General features: G+C 34.6%; 4 protein-coding genes across 6 annotated transcripts; 2 read left to right on the top strand and 2 right to left on the bottom strand.

Annotated features, from left to right (window-relative positions):
- The first annotated feature begins 219 nt into the window (after nt 1-219).
- On the top strand, nt 220-1,728 carry LOC123226148. The gene has a single exon (XM_044650647.1). The coding sequence runs from the start codon at nt 645-647 to the stop codon at nt 1,545-1,547; it is 903 nt and encodes a 300-aa protein (XP_044506582.1). The 5' UTR covers nt 220-644; the 3' UTR covers nt 1,548-1,728.
- A 4,536-nt stretch (nt 1,729-6,264) lies between these two features.
- On the bottom strand, nt 6,265-19,772 carry LOC123226031 (stress-response A/B barrel domain-containing protein At5g22580-like). 2 transcript variants are annotated; one of them, XM_044650474.1, is made up of 4 exons: nt 19,767-19,772; nt 19,084-19,091; nt 6,723-6,863; nt 6,265-6,627 (listed from the first exon to the last, which is right to left on the bottom strand). In XM_044650474.1, the coding sequence occupies exons 3-4, from the start codon at nt 6,839-6,841 to the stop codon at nt 6,426-6,428; spliced, it is 321 nt and encodes a 106-aa protein (XP_044506409.1). In that variant the 5' UTR covers nt 6,842-6,863; nt 19,084-19,091; nt 19,767-19,772; the 3' UTR covers nt 6,265-6,425. The 2 variants fall into 2 exon arrangements, with proteins under 2 accessions (XP_044506409.1, XP_044506408.1); XM_044650473.1 differs by lacking the exons at nt 19,084-19,091; nt 19,767-19,772 and having other exon boundaries at nt 6,723-6,954.
- Nucleotides 11,115-12,329, bottom strand: LOC123226030. The gene is made up of 4 exons (XM_044650472.1): nt 11,918-12,329; nt 11,708-11,818; nt 11,530-11,610; nt 11,115-11,444 (listed from the first exon to the last, which is right to left on the bottom strand). Exons 1-4 carry the CDS (start codon nt 12,167-12,169, stop codon nt 11,370-11,372), a joined length of 519 nt encoding a protein of 172 aa, XP_044506407.1. The 5' UTR covers nt 12,170-12,329; the 3' UTR covers nt 11,115-11,369.
- LOC123226028 (alkaline/neutral invertase E, chloroplastic-like) lies at nt 15,396-20,432 on the top strand. 2 transcript variants are annotated; one of them, XM_044650469.1, is made up of 7 exons: nt 15,396-15,556; nt 16,055-16,816; nt 17,357-17,522; nt 17,601-17,812; nt 18,004-18,497; nt 18,603-18,651; nt 19,881-20,432. In XM_044650469.1, the coding sequence occupies exons 2-7, from the start codon at nt 16,133-16,135 to the stop codon at nt 20,205-20,207; spliced, it is 1,932 nt and encodes a 643-aa protein (XP_044506404.1). In that variant the 5' UTR covers nt 15,396-15,556; nt 16,055-16,132; the 3' UTR covers nt 20,208-20,432. The 2 variants fall into 2 exon arrangements, with proteins under 2 accessions (XP_044506404.1, XP_044506405.1); XM_044650470.1 differs by having other exon boundaries at nt 16,033-16,816.
- Nucleotides 20,433-20,460: the final 28 nt, after the last annotated feature.

Here is a 20,460-nt window from a genome sequence, read left to right as displayed (position 1 = left end):
ATTTCAACCTCAAAAATCTGTAAAGCTTGTGAGCTGAAAACCTTTAACTCTTAAATTTAAATTTAAACTTGAATTCATTTAACCTAAACTGAAATTAAATTTGTTCAGGCCAAACTCAATTTATGGTAAATATTATATTATATTGTACTGATCACTACAGCCAAAGGAAGGGAATTAAAGGCAGAATTATCAGTGTCACAACTAGCGCCAGTATTCAGAACAGGTCCAACTTTTTTTATTCCTTTTAATTAATTACTGGCAAATATGGTATTTGATCTGGCAAAGCAGATTAAAGAAAGAAAGCTTGAAGGTTTCTCCTTCAAATCTTCTGTTATTTTCTTCCTTGTAAGATGCAGATTTTAAGGTGGGGGAGAATCAATATTAAATACATATGGCTCTGTCAGTAACCTTTCATTTTAATTTCTCCATGTTTTGTTGAGTTTTATATTATTTCTGTCCAAAGCACCTACCTTGTCCTGCCTTTAATCTCTTCATTTCCTCTTGGTTCAAGCCACAACCACACAATGATTTAATTATTTCTCCTAACTCTACTCAAGATCTCTCTCTTTCTCCTTTTTTTCATATAACCCAGCTGCAGTTTTTCTTTTTCTGTTCAGAAATTGTATAAAGTTGGTTTTTTTACAATGAGAGACTTTGTTTCTTGTTTTGGTGAAAGTGCTGTAAATGTCTCCCATTCTTCTTGTTCTAGTTACTCCAGCAATCCCTGCATCTCCCCAAGTCTTGTTCCTTCTGTTCAAAATGCAGTCACTTGTCTTTACAAAATCATCCTCTCAAATACAAACCATCTCTTCATTACTGTAACTTGGTGTAGAAGCCCCATTACAGGTCAAGGTTTGAGCATAAACTTTGGTGATGAAACTTCTGCATCGTTCAAACTCAACACAAGTTCACGCTTCTTCAGGAAGAAGAAAGGCAACAAAGTGATAGAATCCACCTCTTCAAAGATCGAAGTTTTCTGGGATCTTTCAGCTGCTAAATATGAAACTGGACCTGAACCTGTTGAAGGGTTTTACATTGTGGTGATGATTGACTCAGAAATTGGCCTTATTTTAGGCAATTTGGGTGAAGAAATTGTCACCAAGAAGTTGAAGAACAGCTCTCCAGTGGCTAAAGTGTCTCTCATTACAAGACAAGAACATTGTTCAGGCAATACCCTTTATTCCACCAAGGCTAAATTCTGTGACACAGGCAGTGCACATGATATTGAGGTAAAATGCAGTGGAGACAATGAAGGTTTAAAGCATCCAGTTTTATCTGTGTGTATAGATAAGAAGATGGTGATTCGTGTAAAGAGGCTGCAATGGAATTTCAGAGGAAATCAAACAATTTTTGTTGATGGATTGCTTGTTGATCTGATGTGGGATGTCCATGATTGGTTCTTCAACCCTGCAAATGGTTATGCAGTGTTCATGTTTCGAACAAGAAGCGGATTGGATAGCAGGCTCTGGCTGGAAGAAAACTTGCTGCGGAAACAGCAAGAGAGTATTGAATTCTCGTTGTTGATCTATGCCTGCAAGAGCCCTTAAAGAAACTGACTCCTTCTTGGTGGTTTTTTTTTTTTTTTAATTTTTAGAGTATACTTTTCCTTTTTATATTTTTTGTTGAAAGGTTTAGATACGTGATTCTTTTGATGAACAGAAAATAACTTGGAGTGCAAAATGCTAGTTGTTAAGATGCAGCAGAAATATGAATTTAAGATTCAACACATTCTGTTGGCTTTGCATTTATATTTTTATCTCTTCTTATTATAAAACCACATGGTATTTGTCCTAAATTTACAAAACCAGAATTGTAAGGCTAAATAATATAGAATTCTGAAGTGTATCAATGGAGATTTTCAGAAAGGGCATTGCCAGTGCTTCAGAAGGAAAAAAAAAAAAAGAGCATCTGCCGACAATAATCAGTACAATGACTATATAATTTCTGATTTCTTTCAATGTGTTTTACAAGATTCTTCATGTTTCTTCTCTCAACTCAATCAATATATTCTTTCTACGTTTAAATGCTGAGGTTGGATTGATTGATATGTATCTTGTAAAAAACAGATGTCACCTCTCCTTTGCCCTCCCGGATCAACCATGTCAAGTCCATGGTCCCTCTGCTCTTTCCCTTAATTTTTTGGCCTCCCACCAGAAACAAACACCGTACTTCAAATCTTCAATGTTATATATTCACTCAACTCATAATTAATCTGACGTGTATAAATGAGGTTGAGTGATCTAATTATTTACTTTATCTCAATGCAAAATCAACTAATTACATTAAGACATTAAGCATGGATGAAACCAAAAGAACAAAAGACTAGCGCAAGTGAGCGAGAGCTTGTGAATATGTAGTTTTATCATAGGATTGACTTATTGCAGAATGATAAGGTGAGCAGTAATTGGCATCTTCTAAAGGTAACATTGATTGGTTGGGTCTATGCAGTGTAAATGACTTTACTCAGCATGCACAAACAATAACTCCAGGTTACCATCAATCCGAAAGCTTTGGTGGGTTGCAAATTTTGTGAGAGTACTTCAGTTGGATGGACGTTGGGTGACCAGAAATTGCTGCACTCATTTATTATCCTTTACCTTTTCTTTTAAGATCCTTAAACTTCTTGTTGTTGTTGATGTTGTTGTTGTTTATTTCAGGAGAAGACTTTTTTTAATTGCCATGCTATTTATTAGAGAGATACCTATAATCTAAATTTATACTAATCTCATTTTGTTAACAAGTGACCCCAATAATGCAGCCTGCAATTCTTTCTTTGACTTGGCCATTTCTTTTATCAAGGGAGCTCAAACTATTAGAATATTAATCTTAGTCAACTCGGTTGTCCTTACACGCTATCGTTGTAGTTGTTGAGATGAGATTTAAGTTATATTTTCAGGAATTTGATTATGTAAATGGTTGAATAAATAAGCCATTACCTTTTTTTTTTTTTTTCCCTTGTCTTTCAAGTGGCAGGACTTTTAGAACTAGAAATTCAAGTTGTGCTCCTTTTGATGGGGAAAAATGAGATGTTTTTCCAACCTAGAAAATTGGGTTTTGTTGCATTTTTTCTTTTTCCTTTGATGGAAAAGTAGGCAGATCTCCATTGTTATCAATGGCCTTTTTCTGGGTTCTCTGTCAAGTGAAGCTCACTTCCACTCATCTTCTGTTTATTACAACTGATGACCACCTAATTAATTTCTCTTGCTTTTTAAGGTCTTCTTATTGAGTTCCTTTTGATCAATCTTTTCAACTATACTATTGCCCGAAGAGATAACTTGAGATAAAATTTTCAAATAAAGAGGTTTAACATTAGTTTGAGACTCATGATATTTTATCAAGATTAAACTTTTAATTTATTCAATATAATAATTATGATATTAATAATTAAATTCACAATTTTTCTTATTTAGACTAATTAATTTAACTCTAATGAAACGATTCTATTCAAATATTATTTCACATCATTTAAAAAGAAAAAAAAAACTATTCTATCTTGGATCAATTGTTACTGATCACCAAATTTGAAATTGAAACAAGCATTTATTGCTTTTGTGATTCCTTCCTACCACTTTGTTTCAAGTCCATTTCTTTGGTGGTGCAAGTTTACCAACTGATAAAACTGGATCCAGTAGATGACTGACAAACACACACCAAACACCTAAAAGGTATAGTGGTGGATTTTGACTTTAGTAATGATTCATTGTTTTTAGACCATTTTGTGCTGTGTTTTACTTCATATATATTGCAACTACACCTTTCATCAAGTTGGAAAATTAATGCACACCCTCACACTTGGCCGCCCATGACGTTGCTATGCTTGGTTGAAATATTCGACTGTTCTTTGTTTTTTTAAAAGAAATTAATTAATTAATTAAAATAACACAACTTTAGGGGGTCATATAATATTACCTAAAGACTCTAAGAGAATATTTAGTTTGAAAAATATTTTATTATTAAGAGAATATTTAGTTTGAAATTTGTTGGAAGAATAATGTTAATGAAGAAAAGGTAAAACCTGGAGCAAAAGATATGTGTGTTCCCTGGTTATTCATTCAGTGTGAAAGGATACAAGTTGTGGTGTCCAAAATAAGATGGAATCCAAGTGCAAGAGTAGTGCCTCAAGGATTACCCTAGGCAGTGGAGAGAAAAAATTTTTTTTGTAAAAAGTCATAAAAGATCATAATACAAAAAGTTTGAGGTTGATCAACGATGTATCACGATAAGTCATTTTTTATTTATTTGATATAATAATTATATATTTAATCACTATAATTCAAAATTTATTTGTTTGACAATGCCAAATAGAGTTCTTTAATCATTAAAAAAAGTGTTCATGAGTAGAATATATGTGATGAAGTTATCTTTTTAATACAACAAAGAGAAAAAATTTGTCAACAGATAAGAGTTTGAAGTTGTTGAAAACAACTTAACAACTAGTTCAATCGTAGAGGGGTGAATATAATTATTGAAAATTAACACATCACCCAATATTTAATGAAATTATGATTTTCACCCAACAAAAGGTGGGTTTTTGGCTTAATTTTATATTTAAAACTATAAGTATTTATTTTAATTATATAAATAATAAACCTTTAATATATATATATTACCATTAAATGAAATAATTTCTGTACAATTATATGATTTTCTCTTTCTTCTCTGGTAATTTTCTTGGAACTTGAAACTGTCACATTAAACTTTTTGAGTTGCAATTTGAGTACACTGAAAATGGCTTTCACCTGTCCCTGCATGTGTAATGAATAAATATATCATATTCTTCTAGTTGTTCAAAAATAAAATTCGGATATCCATTTTATTCTATTAATTTCCTTTTCATAAGTAAACTAAACTAAATTTGTCCAATTCAAGTATGAAAGAACCCAGCTGCTTTATTAAAGGTTGAGACATTTCAAATCTCTCAAATCAATTACAGTTTAGTTCATATTTGTGGATCTGGATCATAATCACAAGCCTCAATTATGATTATAATGAGACATAATTGAATTATTAAATATTATATGATTTTATAAACTCCAATCCATTTTTACATAAAATTAAATTAGACCAATCTGGGCCATGCCCATGAACCATGTCGGCCCTTGGATAGGCACATCTTACTCACCCGGGTCCATTTTCTTTCCTCTATTTTCCATTTTACAGGGGCTGTGATTTTGTTTGTTTAGTAACCTTATCAATTAAAATAGTCATTTTAAAAGGGATGATACAAAAATAATCTCCACTATTAGAGTTACAATTTTGTTGCGAACATCTAAATTAAATACAAAATTGTCTTCACCCCTAACCCTTTTGACAAAGAGTAATGTTATAAGCATAATTTTATACATAAACAATTTTGTATCATCATGTGTTGTATAGTTGTAAACTAAAGATAAAACAATATTTAATCATATAGCGATACATTATTATTTGTATATATAATTTCATCCTTCAAGAAAACTATAATTAGATAGAGCCCTATTAGTAGCAACTAAACATGTCTATGCGTGAGTAATTTGTTGGCTAACCCTAACCTATTAGCATTGCAACTAAACAGCTTTGTCTTCCATCGCTTCTTCGACACCGATCGGACATCCAAATGGAATGAGAAAAATCGTCGAAGGAAAAGACTATCGGCAATGGAGCTAAAGATGACGTCAGAGATTTCAAAACGAAACCCTAAAGTGAAACTGTTATTTTTTAAAACTTAAATTGGGAAAAACTTTTAGTTTTTAAATTTTAAATAGACAAAATTAGATAAAATTTTAAGGGGTTAAAATTCCGTTAATTTTAATTGCTCATGAGTAGGTATTTTATTTTATCAAAATTAAAAGGAGAAAACTTGAGAATACAACATTCCTTGGGTGGGAAATAGTGCTTTGGCCTTATATTTAGTAGTTGTTGGTTAATCTAACTGTAACAAAATCTTGAGTTTATGAGACTTATAAGGAAATATATATAGATATGAGGTGACCATTAAATTTTTGCTATTGCTATTTTAACAATATGAGATTGAAGTTGAAGGTGGGTATTTTAAAAATAAAATAACATTAAATTATATAATAACATATATTACAAATAACCCACCAGTTTTATCATGTCTACTTTCCTTGGTTCTCCTGTTTCTCTCTTTTATTTCTAAAAGAATTTGGCATGGTCCAAAGGACTTCCATTAATTTCCATATGGAGTAGAATCTTAACTTTCCCCACACCTTTTTCTCAGAATCAGCTTCTATTAAGTAGAATGGCATATATGTCAATAATCAATTATAAGAAGCAATCGAAATTGCATTAATTAGAAGTGATAACTATTGACAAACCATAGTAATAATAATACATGCAGATCAACACATGTAGATATGCAAAACAGACACATACAAATACATCTTCGCAGGCTGCAGCTTCTTATTCTGTAAATATTTTCTGGGTCATGCTGCTAGTGGCTTCACGACCAAACTTGGGAAATCCAGCACCACAATCTTCTCAATAGCTGCTGAAAACGGGCCGGAAAATTCCAGATGGCTTGGATGGGCGGCGAAAGTGGCGAAGTCTTCCTTCTTGCTGAATGTCATCACGAACACATGAGTAAACCCTTGCCTAAGATTCTCCAGCCCTTCCAAATCCTCTCCCCTGTCAAATAAAAAAAATAACCCGTAGAATAAAAAAGAGCCCAAATCGCGAAGAAAATAAATCTGAAATCTTATGGTAATGAAAAAAAGACTGACCATTCAAAGGATTTGACAGCATCTATCTCTGCAACAAGCTTCTCCATCCCTTTTACCATCTCCTCCACCACCACACCTTCCTTGAACTTGACGATGACCAAGTGCTTGAACTCAGCCATTGCCTCTACTTTCAATATGAGCCCAGAAAATAATGCTCTCCGTTGGCCTTCTATTTATGCACTCACCATGAAACTGTTTGTGCGTCAACTTCCACGGTCCAATCTGCAAGTATTTTCATTGTTCGACAGCATCTGCAACTCAATATTATGACAAGTACAGAGGTGGACGGGGTGGAGACCCACTAGTTAGTATTTTCCTTGCTCCACCGCACGGTTAAATTGTCTAGCATAATTGTCGTACCTCAACTTTTGCACATAAATGGGGCCCCTGGAGCTATTTTCTTCTTGAAATTTGAGTTCTGAAATGAATGATTTTTATTTTTTCACAGACATTATCGTCACCGACATAACTTTTTTTTCTTTCTTCTTCGTGTGGACATATTAAAATAGGGAATTTACCTCAGCTCCAAAACCAATCTAACCCAACAAGTAAAATCTGAATATCCCGAAAGAATATTTTATGTATAAAATTCTTCTTTGCCAATTAAACTATCTTAAAAAGGAAATGCATAATTTCTGGATTTTCTCTCTGTCCTTTCCCATGTGCTCCAGGGTTCCGAATTTATATTATTGAAGTTAAGTTGATGGGTGACATGTCGATCACCATTTATTTTTGAGGAATCTTAAAAAGCCCTGTATCAGAAGAAAAATAAGAAATGAAACAAAACGCTTTAAATTAGGTGATATGTACAATCAAATCATCAGTGTGCATCTTGTAGCTAACTGATTATATATGAGTTTTGTTCGATAGTGTTTAGCCAATATTTGGCAGTGTCAATTCAAAAGATTTGTCTAGATTCTGGGCGAAAGCGATGTAAGAAAGAGTAATCTTATATTTCTTCACAAAAATAAAATGACATTTTGGATACAAAATTTGAGAGATTATCTTACAAAAATAGAATATATAGAAGTTCTTTCAATTCATGTAAACCAACGAAATGAACAGACTTCTCTTGAATAAACAGATTCCACTTTAATTGCTTTTAAAACTTCAATGGTGCTTGTCTTTGTCTGACACAGGCAATGAAGTGTCTCTTTTTTGTTTTTTTCAATTAATGTAAGTGAAAAAATTTCTACAAGATTTCATTTCTTTGTTGTATGGTAGAATCGTACATATGGTTACCTGGGGCTGGGGTAAACCAGGATTCCTTCTCACATAAATAATTGTAGAAAGAACTCATCGTGCCTTCTTGAATATGAAAAGCTAGTCTGTCTAACTTTTCAGAGGTGGATTTGGGCGACTAGGCCTGAGTTCAGTGCCCCGTTTGGCTCAATTTAGCTAAAAATAAGTTTGATTTAAGCAAACTTGAATCTGTGTTTAAGGGTTTTGTATTGTTAATAGGGGTGTTAAATGGGCAGAGTAAACACACAATTTGATACGGGCATGTCTTGTTTTTGTTCGGCCCACTTGGGCTCAGCATAAAAAACCCCAGGCTACGCTAAGTCTGTGGCCATGCCTCAGGCTGTGAGATAAACCCACAGGTCAACCCGACGTGGCCCAATAATATAGCTGTTAATTTTTTTATTAATTTTTTTGATAGGTCAACTCATCTCATACGACTTTCTACAGTAACAGGTCAAGATAAATAAAAAAATATTTTATATAAATAAAAAATAAAAAATTCATTTTCTGGCCGCCCCATAGGCCAGTGAGTTAAAGGCCCATGAGGGCACGACTTGGAGGCCCTAGGCCTTGAGATTTTGCTAGGTAGGTGGACTCTGTGGGTGGTAGGGCTGGATTCGAACTGAACCAGCTCGAGCTCGAGCTCGGCTCAGCTCGGTTCGAGCCCGAAACGAGCCAGGCTCAGCTCCGCTCGATCGAGCTCGAGCCGAGCCCGAACTGGCTCGGGATATTTTTTTTAAAATTTTTTTATACAAAACGGCATCGTTTTGATTCATATATATATACAAAACGGTATCGTTTTGATATAAAAAACGAGCCGAGCCGAGCCGTTACCGAGCCGGCCCTCAGAAAGCCGAGCCGAGCCCGAGTTGGCTGCGAGCCGAGCTCGGCTCGGCTCGAATCCAGCCCTAGTGGGTGGTATTGAGATCGGCTTGACATAATTTGACTTGGCCTACTATTATATCTAACTATTAATTTTAAATTCAAATTTGAGTTTAGAGGATGTTTAGCGTATTAAATTTGTAAATCTAAAAGCGCTCGATTTAAATTTAATAAAATGATATTGTTTTGATTAATATGTATCAAAATAATATTGATTTGATCAATTTCAATTTATCTATATGACTTTGTTAAGCTCAACTCCCTCAAATCGAATCGAACATAAATTTAGGCTCGAACTTAACTCTTTCAAATTGACTTAAACTCATATTTAATTTGATTTGAATTCACATGGAGAAAACAAAACAATCAAATTTAATTTAAAATTTTGTCAAAGTATACGTAAAAATAAGGATTAGAAGAGGATTAAGAAAACAAAAACTAATTTGCTAATCATGGCATTACCCAATCATTTATGTGCATGTGGTAAGTCGCTAAGAGGAGATTTCATCACCACCTATGCAAGGAATATTTGGACTGCATGTCTACTCACAGAGGTGTTAATTGAGTGTGATGCTTCCGAAAATGGTTTGGCTTGTGCTATAACATATTAGGTCTAACACACGAGCCTTTCAGGTTAGGTTGTAGGCCTAAACAAAAGGCTTATAGATTGGTCCAATCAAGTATAATACTATTCATATAATATTAAAAAAATTAATTAATTAATAATTATAATAATAAAAATTAATAAATAAACCTATTTAAAACCCAACTCCATATATATTGAACAGAATCGTAGGTCTTATTCATCGCATAGGTCAATTTGACCTACTACTATAGTGGCCTTAGGCTCGATTTGGCCCAGTCGGACCCATAGACAACTCTAATTCATGCTAACTACTAACCATGGGTGCTATAATTAATGCTCAAATTTCAAAAATCTCTACTTCCATGGACTATTCCTCTCTTCTGCTTTCGCACCCTCCAAACAATATGTACCAGTACCACCCAATTTGGGTGGAGCAATGCTTATACTTTATTTAATAGATTTTATTAATTTTAAAATATTATTTTTTAAATAAAAATACAATATATTAGAAATTGATTTTTCGTGGTGATTTATTTTAACTGGGCTTTTTTTTTCCCCGTTAAAACTCAAATAATAACACCTTTACTAATTTTTTTAACTACCAAAATAGGGCTAGATCCCTACACCTGGGCCAGCCCATGTGACATATGCTTCCACCCACCTGTTTATCCAGAAACATTTAAAGTAACTCAAATATGTGCTACATAGGTAACACAAGAAACTAGAGGGGGATTGAAATGTAAACGGTCAAAGTATAAGATTTTGAAAGGAAAATTTTCTAAATTTTTTTTCAATAAAACTATGTGTATATATATTTGATATATAAATGAGTATACACATGAATATATTATTACATGATTGATTGATTTTAAATTAATGATAAAATAATACCAAATCATATAATAACATATCTCTGTGTGTATTTATTTGTGTACAAAAAATATATATGTATAATATTACTCAATTTTTTTTTTAACTTTTCAAACAAAAATGGTATTGTAACACTCATATGTACATCTTAAAGGCATTTATGTCATTTTATGTTTACTGTGATTAGTTATGATTGTGATATATGTTTAGAATTGATTACGCATAAAAACTAGATCTCTAAGTTGATGAACAGTTATGCATAAATGATGCATATCCGTTCATCTGATATCACAGTGCCACGTGTAAAATTTTAAAGCGATATATAACCATGCATATAGTTATAGATGAAAATTTTATATAAAACACATTATTGTGATTTTTTATCATATATTATAATCTCACCAACACGTCTTTATCTTAATTTAAAGGGAGAGTTGGTTATTTTTAAACCATGTGTATGCACTGGATCCACTAATATAACTCGGGCTTGTGACTAGTTTTCACCCCAAACTCAACTTTCTTTCCTGCCTAATTCATATGTGCATCCTCTTGGCATGAGTCTTTGTATTGTTGTGAGGCTATTGAGAAAATGAAGACAGACAAGGCATGAAAATCAAGTTGTCTTTCCTGTATTTTTAACAATTTTATCAAGTTTAATTGTTTGGTAAGCTTCATGGTTTTTGACATTAATAAAAAAAATTGGCACATCAATTTTAAGATAACAGTTAAGTGGAGCATAGATTGTTCTAATAGTCAACAAAGCAAGTAGGTTGGCACATCAGTTCTAAGAATTAGATGGATGGGTTTCGTTCCTATGTTACAAATAATTAGAGAATATTAATGGTTTACAGTGCAACTTTACTTTCAAGGCTAAACAAGATATGTCTCACATTGAAAACTGTCAAACCTGCTAAATGTTTCTTTCCTAAATCAGCAAGACTCCCCACCATGGAACAACAATCAAGAAACCAAAATTAATACAGAAATCATCTCAAATTAATGTAACAAATAGAAGAAGATCATGATGATACTAATTACATAACACACAACCCAGCATTTAGCAGTGTTTATTTGAGGAGTTCAACGTTTTTGCTCAGCTCTTCAAGCTTCTTCATTCTCAGTTTCTCACTTTCACTCACCAACTGGTAAGAAAAAGACAATATCAGAAGCTGTTCATATTTATATATGCTTTAGATAATCCAGAGACAGAGATTGGTTTTTACTTACTTCCATCAGCTTGCCAACGAGTTGAGCCTTTTCCTTGTTCTTCTCGTTAAAAGCTTCAAGGGCTTCTCTGTATTCCCTCTCCTATAATCACAATAAATTTATGTAGCAGACGAAGTGGGATCGTTTCACTTACAAGATATAATCAATTTTAAGTTGTGAATTGGCTGCAAAACTTTACCTTTTTTTGGCAGCTTTGCCCCAGAGGCTTTAACTCCTTGTTAACTGTATCAATCTTCTTACGTACAACTGAAACTTCCTTTCTCATTGGATCAGTCAAAGATTCAAGGTCCTATATATAAAATTCATTAACACAAAACATCTCATAAACGAGCAGGTATATCATCATGTTTTTGAGGGAAATAATATGGAATATTACTAAACAACTCACTTCTCGAATCTCAGCTAAGCGCCTTGTAGCTTCTTCAGCTTTTCCAAGTTGAGCATAAACTTTTTCTCTCACTTCAAGCTTCTTCTTCTCAATCTCTTCTTCCTTAGCTCGAAACAACGCCAATGCGGATCTTGACATCTCCTCCTCTTTGTCATCCCTACCGGGACTTCCATTGCAACTGATGAGTCCATTGTTCTTAACCCGTTGAATCTGAGACTGTTGCTGATCCAAACCCTGTTTCTGTGTAGCCATTGCTCTTTGGAAAAAGCTCTTTTTTCTTTAGAATGATGACTCTCTTTCTCTCTTCCGGTAGGTGAATATAAGCAAGACTGGCTTTAAAGAAATGGAAGCTGAATTCCACGCTCTACGGCTCTACCACTAGACAAACAAATTATATTAGATTGAGGAGAAATGACCAAAATGCCTTTGTAGCTTTATAATCATGAAAGTTAGGAGGCTGGTTTTAGACTATAATCAGGAACCTCATGCATCTTTCCAACTTTACTTTAACATCCCATTTCATTATTTCATTCATCATACTTTTTTGTATTGAAATTTAAGTTTAATTCTTTTTGTTGTACAGAGAAGTTATTTGTAATTCTTACCTGTATAGCTTTCCTTTACAGATTACTTTGTTTTAAGAGGATACCCAGATGGACCTCATCTGGTCAGGCAGCTACTTTCTCAATTTGTTATATTGACAGATTCATTTAACTACTAAAGTTTTCTTCTCAGTTGGGTATTGCTTTTTATACAAAATTATACATGTTTTAACCTAGATATATATTATTTGTACATACAATTTAATTCATTATGATGGTATCTATGCTTCTTGGTGATATTAAATGGTTGAGAAGTCTGACAAAGTATTGGTAAATTTTCCTTTTCAAGAAGAGGAGTGGTGCTTTGCCCTCAAGTTTTGATTGTGGGTGGATGGTAAGGCCTCTGTACAACACATGAATGAAAACCTTAGTGGGCAAGCCAGAATTTATATATATATAGTATATTGGACATAATGACTTAATTTTTTAAAAAATAATTATTCCCCCATCCAGCTTGGATTTGTCATATAGAATCTTCACTTTTAATATTTTTCCCTCTCGTAATCATATTTTACTACTCTTGGCGGATTTCCCATCAGCATCTCCTTAAGTTTCATCTGAAAACTCTTGAGAAATTCTCCATTCGTTTTGCAGAGCAAAATTTGCTTAAAACAAGAAAAACGTAGAGGAGAGAATATGATTAGAACGTGATGTTGGTTGTCTTGAAGACTCAAGCGGCAATTATTTATTTATTTGTTGGATGGTTTGGTTGTCCTCTCTTCTCTATCTGCGAATCATAATACAGGCAAATTCAATTAATATATAAACTAACTTTACGCCAATGCTGACCCCTTTGTTTCTTAAGATAAACTTTATGTGGACCAAGTGATCATAAATATGTCACTAACCCCACTAAGATTCCACATTCAAGGAAATCTTTTGAACCCAAATCTGCCATGCTTGTATGAAACTCAACCTAATATATCTCTGCATTCAAATTATATACCAACTCCATGACTTTGTGAAGGAAAGAATAGAATAAAAGGCTTGGCATATATGCTAACTTTCCAGGTTATCATAGACTAAATTTGAATGCATGGTGGCTTTTTGGCTCTGGGATCTTGCCGGCCAGCTCAGGCCAGCAAGGGTCCGCATGTGTGGACGAATTTAACACTTTTACATTATGTAAAAATTAAAATAATAGTAGTGTTTTGGGAAAGGTACTACATATGTTGTGCAGTTCCAAGGTGGGCTGTGGTCAAGTCTGCTTACAGTAACGTTTAATTTGGGCCCTGCCCTTTCTTTCTTCATGCTTCCCAATTTATTAACGGCTTTTTCTAGGTACTGCAGACCCTTTATGATTTTGGTGTTAAGACAAGAAAATTAATCATTTTACAGAATTAATTTTCCAAAAATAAACAAAGGCCTAAGTCACGGAAGACTCTTGCTCGATGACCGAATTGACATTTCAAAAGGTACTCTTAATTAACTTTCATTCAGAAGTTCTACTTAAACAATGCAGTAAAAGAGACAAGAGAGTCTTACCTTGAAAAGTGTTTGGGAAGAAGCCCAAAAGAAAGTGTTGGGCTGTTGAAAACTTGCTTAGATGGATAAGAGTTTGCAAAGCTAAAGAAGATGTACGCTAAAGGAAAATGGCATAATCTACATATGAGATGGGCAGCTTTCTTATAAGCATTTCAGGAAAAAAAAATGGGAAGTGATCTTACCTGGCCAAGAAAACACTAAAGCACATGTCTACTATTCACCTAGGATCATGAGATGATATAACCTAAGATATCATGAACATCTGACGTCATTCGATATGCACACGGCTAACCAATGTAGCACATTAAATATTTAATATTTATCGTTGTATTAGTAATTATAAAATTTTGATTATCTACGTGTTATTTATATATGTACAATAGATAAAGAGTTTTATAACATTATTTCATCTCGTTTAAACTTACAAGTACGATTCTTAGAAACAATAACAAACTAGCGAATATGCATTGCTTTAACTTATAATTTGAAAAAAAAAAAAACCTTAAAAAAGATACAGTTTTTTCTAGAAATCTTAAATTATAAATAAGTACCAAATTTATTATAATTTTTATAATTCACCCGACATTAAATAATTATTTGTTATTACAAGGCAATTACTCCTCTTAATTTTAATAATCATAATTAAAGTATAATTACTCTGTTACCATTTTAAGATCACATTAACACTAATCAAGCCATCAACTATAGTCATTGTGTTGACTGCAAGCTTTTGGATTTTCTTAACAAACCATATCACAAATCGACCCTCAACTTTTTATTGTATTTGCATGATATAATGTACATATTATTGGTGCAAAGGTCCACACCAATAGGGAGGGAAATGGAGGCCAACACATGTTGTAGATTTCGGGAAAAAACATACAAATCACTAAGGGAAGCGAAATCTCTTTATGTCATTATTATTGATCCGAAAGGATTCCCAATTAATTTTATTTTGTAATTATGGGAATTATATGATAGAGGTTGAAGATAATGAATTTTTCATATTTCATTTTCTATTTGTCTTATCTTATTACATAGTCATATTTTGTTCTAGATGATAATAAGATAATAAAATTATATGTATAAAAGCTTATTTATATAATTAACCAATAATATATAATTAAGTAATTTTAAAATAAAAAAATAATTATATATAATTATTATATCAATAATTTTAATAAACCATAATAATAATATTTAATTAAATGATTTTAAAATAAAAATAATAATTACGTTCGTTGCTGCACCGGAAATTTCAACCAAGAGATAATTGTTGTTGTCGTCTTGTGGGTCATTTTAATTATTGGGCTGTGTAGATTTGGACGTTGAATATAAAATAAGATTTCCAAGTTGTGGCGTGTGAGTGTATTTAGAAATATAACCTGGAGTGGCTCTCCTTCTAATGATGTGCTGTCACTGACAGGCCCAACTGTGACTTCGGCCTGATAAGCGCACCTTTTGTTCGGGACCCGAGAGAAAACTACCAAAACCCTGCGAACTTTCCGGAGAGAAGGGAAAAAAAAAAGCGGCAATCGTGATGATAAAGAAGGTGAGCAAATTATGCACAAATTACTTCAATACAAGTTGAACTTGAAGCGTCGTGCATCATTCTCCGTTACCTTCTGCTTGACTTTCATGAACAAAATAGTTAATTATTTCCTTGAAGATTACGCAATGCTTTGGAGTTTTAGCTCTTTGATTATTTGGCTGCTGAGAAAACTTGGAATGTAAAAGAATTTATATAACATTACGTTCTTATTTTCTTTGAGGGATATAATATTGAAACTTGATTGAACCGATCAAAATGATTCTAGATGCATCTAGTCCTTCTATGCACCTGCAGTTGTTTAGTCTAGTTTTCTGGAACCATTTCTGAGATATCGTGGAGTCAAAGTGATAATTTTACCAATTATTAGTTGTTCTTCTATTTTCTAAAATCTGCTATGACATTTTATGGAATTCATATTTTCTGTTTTTTTTTTTATGTTGAATGATACTTTTATGACGTCATCGTTCCATTTACAGAGTCGTGTTTTCTTCGGACCAGGTTTTGTAAACTAGGTTGGGAAGTCATCCTTTGAGGTGCAAGCTGAAGATATTTGCCAAGTTTATTTTAAATTCCCTGATGGCTGCTTCCAAAACAGTTCTACATGTTTTCTCTGGGGCCTCACCTTGTGTTAATTCATATGATTGGGGTATCTGTGGTTCGAATTCAGTTCTGTCCCTTAAGTCTAGTGTAATCTGTAATAAGAGTAAAGGAATTGGATACACCAAACGGCGTGATGGTTTGCAAAACTGCTTCAGTGTGTATGCTTTTCACCGTGGAAATGGCAAATCTCATGGAAAGACGAATGGCAATAGGTTGAAATTTTTGAGTTGCAAATGCCAAGGAGTTGAAAGTCCTGGCGGTTTAACTGCAGATGATGGAAGAAAAACATTGCTTCCTATTAGTGGTATATCTAGTGTGCCACGTAGTCAAGATCTTGAGTTTAGCCAACAATTAAAAAATGAAAATGGAGGTTTTGCATCAAATGATATATTGGGAACTTCTGGAGCGATTATGGATACAGTCAATAAGGCTGGTTCAACATCAATTGAGGAAGAGGCCTGGGATTTACTTAGAGCATCCATGGTTTATTATTGCGGGAATCCTATTGGAACAATTGCTGCTAACGACCCTAGTAGTTCTAGCATCCTAAACTATGATCAAGTCTTTATTCGTGATTTCATACCATCTGGGATAGCATTCCTCTTGAAAGGAGAGTATGATATTGTACGGAATTTCATTCTTCACACCCTTCAGTTGCAGGTAATGTACATATCTTGTTTAGTTATCCAATTAGCTGTTGCAACCAGTTGCTTGATTCATGTAGGTGAGCGTTAGCATTCATGAAATTGGCTTTTTTTTTTTGGATCTTGCTTTTATTTTTCAATATCCTTAATTCAGTTTTAATGCTGGAGTTTCTTTCCCAGTGACAACCACATCTCCTGTCAATTAGATTGCTTCTACATCTGATGTTTCTAAATGATTGAAATTAGAGAAGCACTTATCTTTCGATTATGTAATTCTGAACATACTCTTACCGAGATCCTAGATGTGTAAGTTCAAATGTCTTGGCTTCCAGGGGATTGGTTTATAAGTTTACATGAGGTTATCTGCTGATACTGTATCGGCAGTTGCAAGTTGGTTTAAGTCCTTAAGTTCAAATTTACATTCATGCTTAGTAGTTCCAATTATTTGATGGCTCTGTTGTTAGTCCAAATCTTGATTCTTACTTTCACTATCTAAATCCTTACTACTATAGTTATTATTTCATTACTGAAGTAAATTAACTTGTTGGAATGATAGAGCTGGGAGAAAACCATGGATTGTCATAGTCCTGGTCAAGGATTAATGCCTGCAAGTTTCAAGGTGCGCACTGTTCCTCTAGATGGTGATGATTCTGCAACTGAAGATGTATTAGATCCTGATTTTGGTGAAGCTGCAATTGGTCGTGTTGCACCTGTTGATTCTGGTAGGAAACTAGTTTATAAATAAGTTTGTATTGAATCATTTTTGGAGTGTTCTGTACAACTTCTGTTTGTACTTCTAGGGTTGTGGTGGATCATATTGTTACGAGCATATGGAAAATGCTCTGGGGATCTTTCAGTGCAGGAGAGAGTTGATGTGCAGACTGGGATTAAAATGATTTTGAAGTTGTGTCTAGCTGATGGTTTTGATATGTTCCCAACTCTATTGGTAACTGATGGTTCATGCATGATAGATCGTCGCATGGGAATTCATGGCCATCCTCTGGAGATTCAGGTTATCTACTTTCTTGTTGAAACTATTCATCTTCACCTTTCATCTTAACACCTCTTCTTTTATCCCATTCTCTAATCCAAACTTCGCAGAAGATATTTATCTGTTGCTGTGTGGATGTGAAATGCTTGCTCAGGAAGATATTTAACTTCATATTTTTCATTTTGTCTAAAAGTTCTTTCGTCATCTTGTAGGCACTTTTTTATTCAGCATTGCTGTGTGGACGTGAAATGCTCGCTCAGGAGGACGGATCTGCTGACCTTACTAGAGCTCTGAACAATCGTCTAGTTGCATTGTCATTCCACATCAGGGAATATTACTGGATTGATATGAAAAAACTTAATGAAATTTACCGGTACAAGACAGAGGAATACTCTTACGATGCGGTTAATAAGTTCAACATCTACCCAGACCAAATTCCTCCCTGGCTGGTGGAATTTATGCCCACTAGAGGAGGCTATTTGATTGGAAACCTTCAGCCAGCTCACATGGATTTTCGTTTCTTTTCTCTTGGAAATTTATGGTCTATTGTAAGCAGTCTTGCTACACTGGATCAATCACATGCCATATTGGATCTCATTGAAGCAAAGTGGGAGGAGTTAGTTGCAGATATGCCCTTCAAAATATGTTATCCTGCTCTTGAGGGCCAGGAATGGCGAATTATTACAGGCAGTGATCCCAAGAACACGTACTGTATTCACTTTATCATTATAATGTTCTTATTGATTTTACAATTAAGACATCTTATTTCCTGTTTCCTGGCACTTACTTTAGACTATATATTCTGTTGCAGTCCCTGGTCTTATCACAATGGAGGTTCTTGGCCTACTTTGCTGTGGCAGGTTGGTACTATTTTAATTAATTATACAGTGCTAAATAGAATAATATCCATCTTTTTTGTACCAGTTTAGGTGCCTCTGTTATATTCCTGCCTTGGTTGAGGTGCTGATAAGTGATATCATTCCACTATTTAATCTACCGTACTAAATATTTTAATGTGATTCCATTCATTAGAAAAACTTGATAGGAATTTGTATTTGTAATTTGTCTGACATGTTTTGGACAATTGTGTTGGCACTTAATACTTCAAGCATGGAGTATGTTAGTAGGCCAAACGACTATTTCCCACCCAAGGTTTAGCGTTTTCTCAAAAGTCCCCCCTTTAACTATGGAAACACCAAACACCCACCCATGGCCGGTTAGATTTAACCAAACCCTAACGGCTGAAAATTTTATCTCATTTTGCCCCCCTAAACTTTAAAAACTGAAATTTTCCCCCCGCCTAAGTTTTAAAAAATGACAGTTTCACCCTAGGGTTTGGTTTTGAAATCTCCGGCGACCTCTCCGGCTCCGTTGCCGACGGCCGCTCCCTCCGGAAGCAACCTCTCCTTCCGGCGATCTCTTTCCTCCCATTTGGAGGTCCGATCGGCGCCCGGAGACGCCGTAGGAGACGAAGACTTCGTCGGGAAGACGAAGTTCTTCGTCTTCCCAGACGAAGATGACGGCGTCGGCTTCGTCTGGGAAGACGAAGAACTTCGTCTTCCCGACGAAGTCTTCGTCTCCTACGGCGTCTCCGGGCGCCGATCGGACCTCCAAATGGGAGGAAAGAGATCGTCGGAAGGAGAGGTTGCTTCCGGAGGGAGCGGCCGTCGGCAACGGAGCCGGAGAGGTCGTCGGAGATTTCAAAACCAAACCCTAGGGTGAAACTGCCATTTTTTAAAACTTAGGCGGGGGGAAAATTTCAGTTTTTAAAGTTTAGGGGGGCAAAATAGATTCTATTTTAGTTTATTTTTAATATTATAGCTAAAATGACGATTTTACCCCTACCACCGTTAGGGTTTGGTTAAATCTAACTGGCCATGGGTGGGTGTTTGGTGTTTCCATAGTTAAAAGGGGGACTTTTGAGAAAACGCTAAACCTTGGGTGGGAAATAGTCGTTTGGCCTATGTTAGTATGTGGCCGTGTACGAGAGAGGCAGTAATCACAGCATTTCCATTTAACTTTTCTGATATTGCAGTTGCCCTTTAAAATAAATCTTAGAATATTGATATCATTTATGATATTTTCTCAGCTTACTGTTGCATGCATAAAGATGAATAGACCCGAGATTGCTGAAAAAGCTGTCAAACTAGCTGAGCGGCGAATATCTGGAGATAAGTGGCCTGAATATTATGATACTAAGCGAGGAAGATTTATTGGAAAGCAGTCACGGCTATTTCAAACTTGGTCGATTGCTGGGTATCTTGTGGCGAAGCTCCTCCTGGCCAAACCAAATGCAGCAAAAATTCTTGTAAATGAAGAAGATTCAGAACTTTTAAACAGCTTTTCATCCATGATTGGTGCGAACCCACGTAGGAAGCGTGGCCAAAAAGGATTGAACCGCTCCTTCATCGTATGAGTTTGGATGATGAAGCAATGAAGGGTCACAGCATGGTAACAGCATAATGCTGTGCAATAGTTTTGTTTTAGCTAATACAGTTCTGGAGAATATGATATAGCTTCAGGTATTTTAAAATTGATAGTCACGATCCTGAATTTCTTCCTTCTGGTTTTGTATCGTGGACAATATTTCTTTTTTGGGGCAAATGGAGGACTTGAGGTATATATATGGGCTTTGCAGTTCTATCCTTGCAGTTATTTGGAAACCCTAG

This window comes from Mangifera indica, chromosome 9 (assembly GCF_011075055.1).
Source record: "Mangifera indica cultivar Alphonso chromosome 9, CATAS_Mindica_2.1, whole genome shotgun sequence".
Taxonomy (NCBI): Eukaryota; Viridiplantae; Streptophyta; class Magnoliopsida; order Sapindales; family Anacardiaceae; genus Mangifera; species Mangifera indica.
Note: the sequence above shows the minus strand (reverse complement) of the source record. Positions and strands in the feature narration are given on the sequence as shown.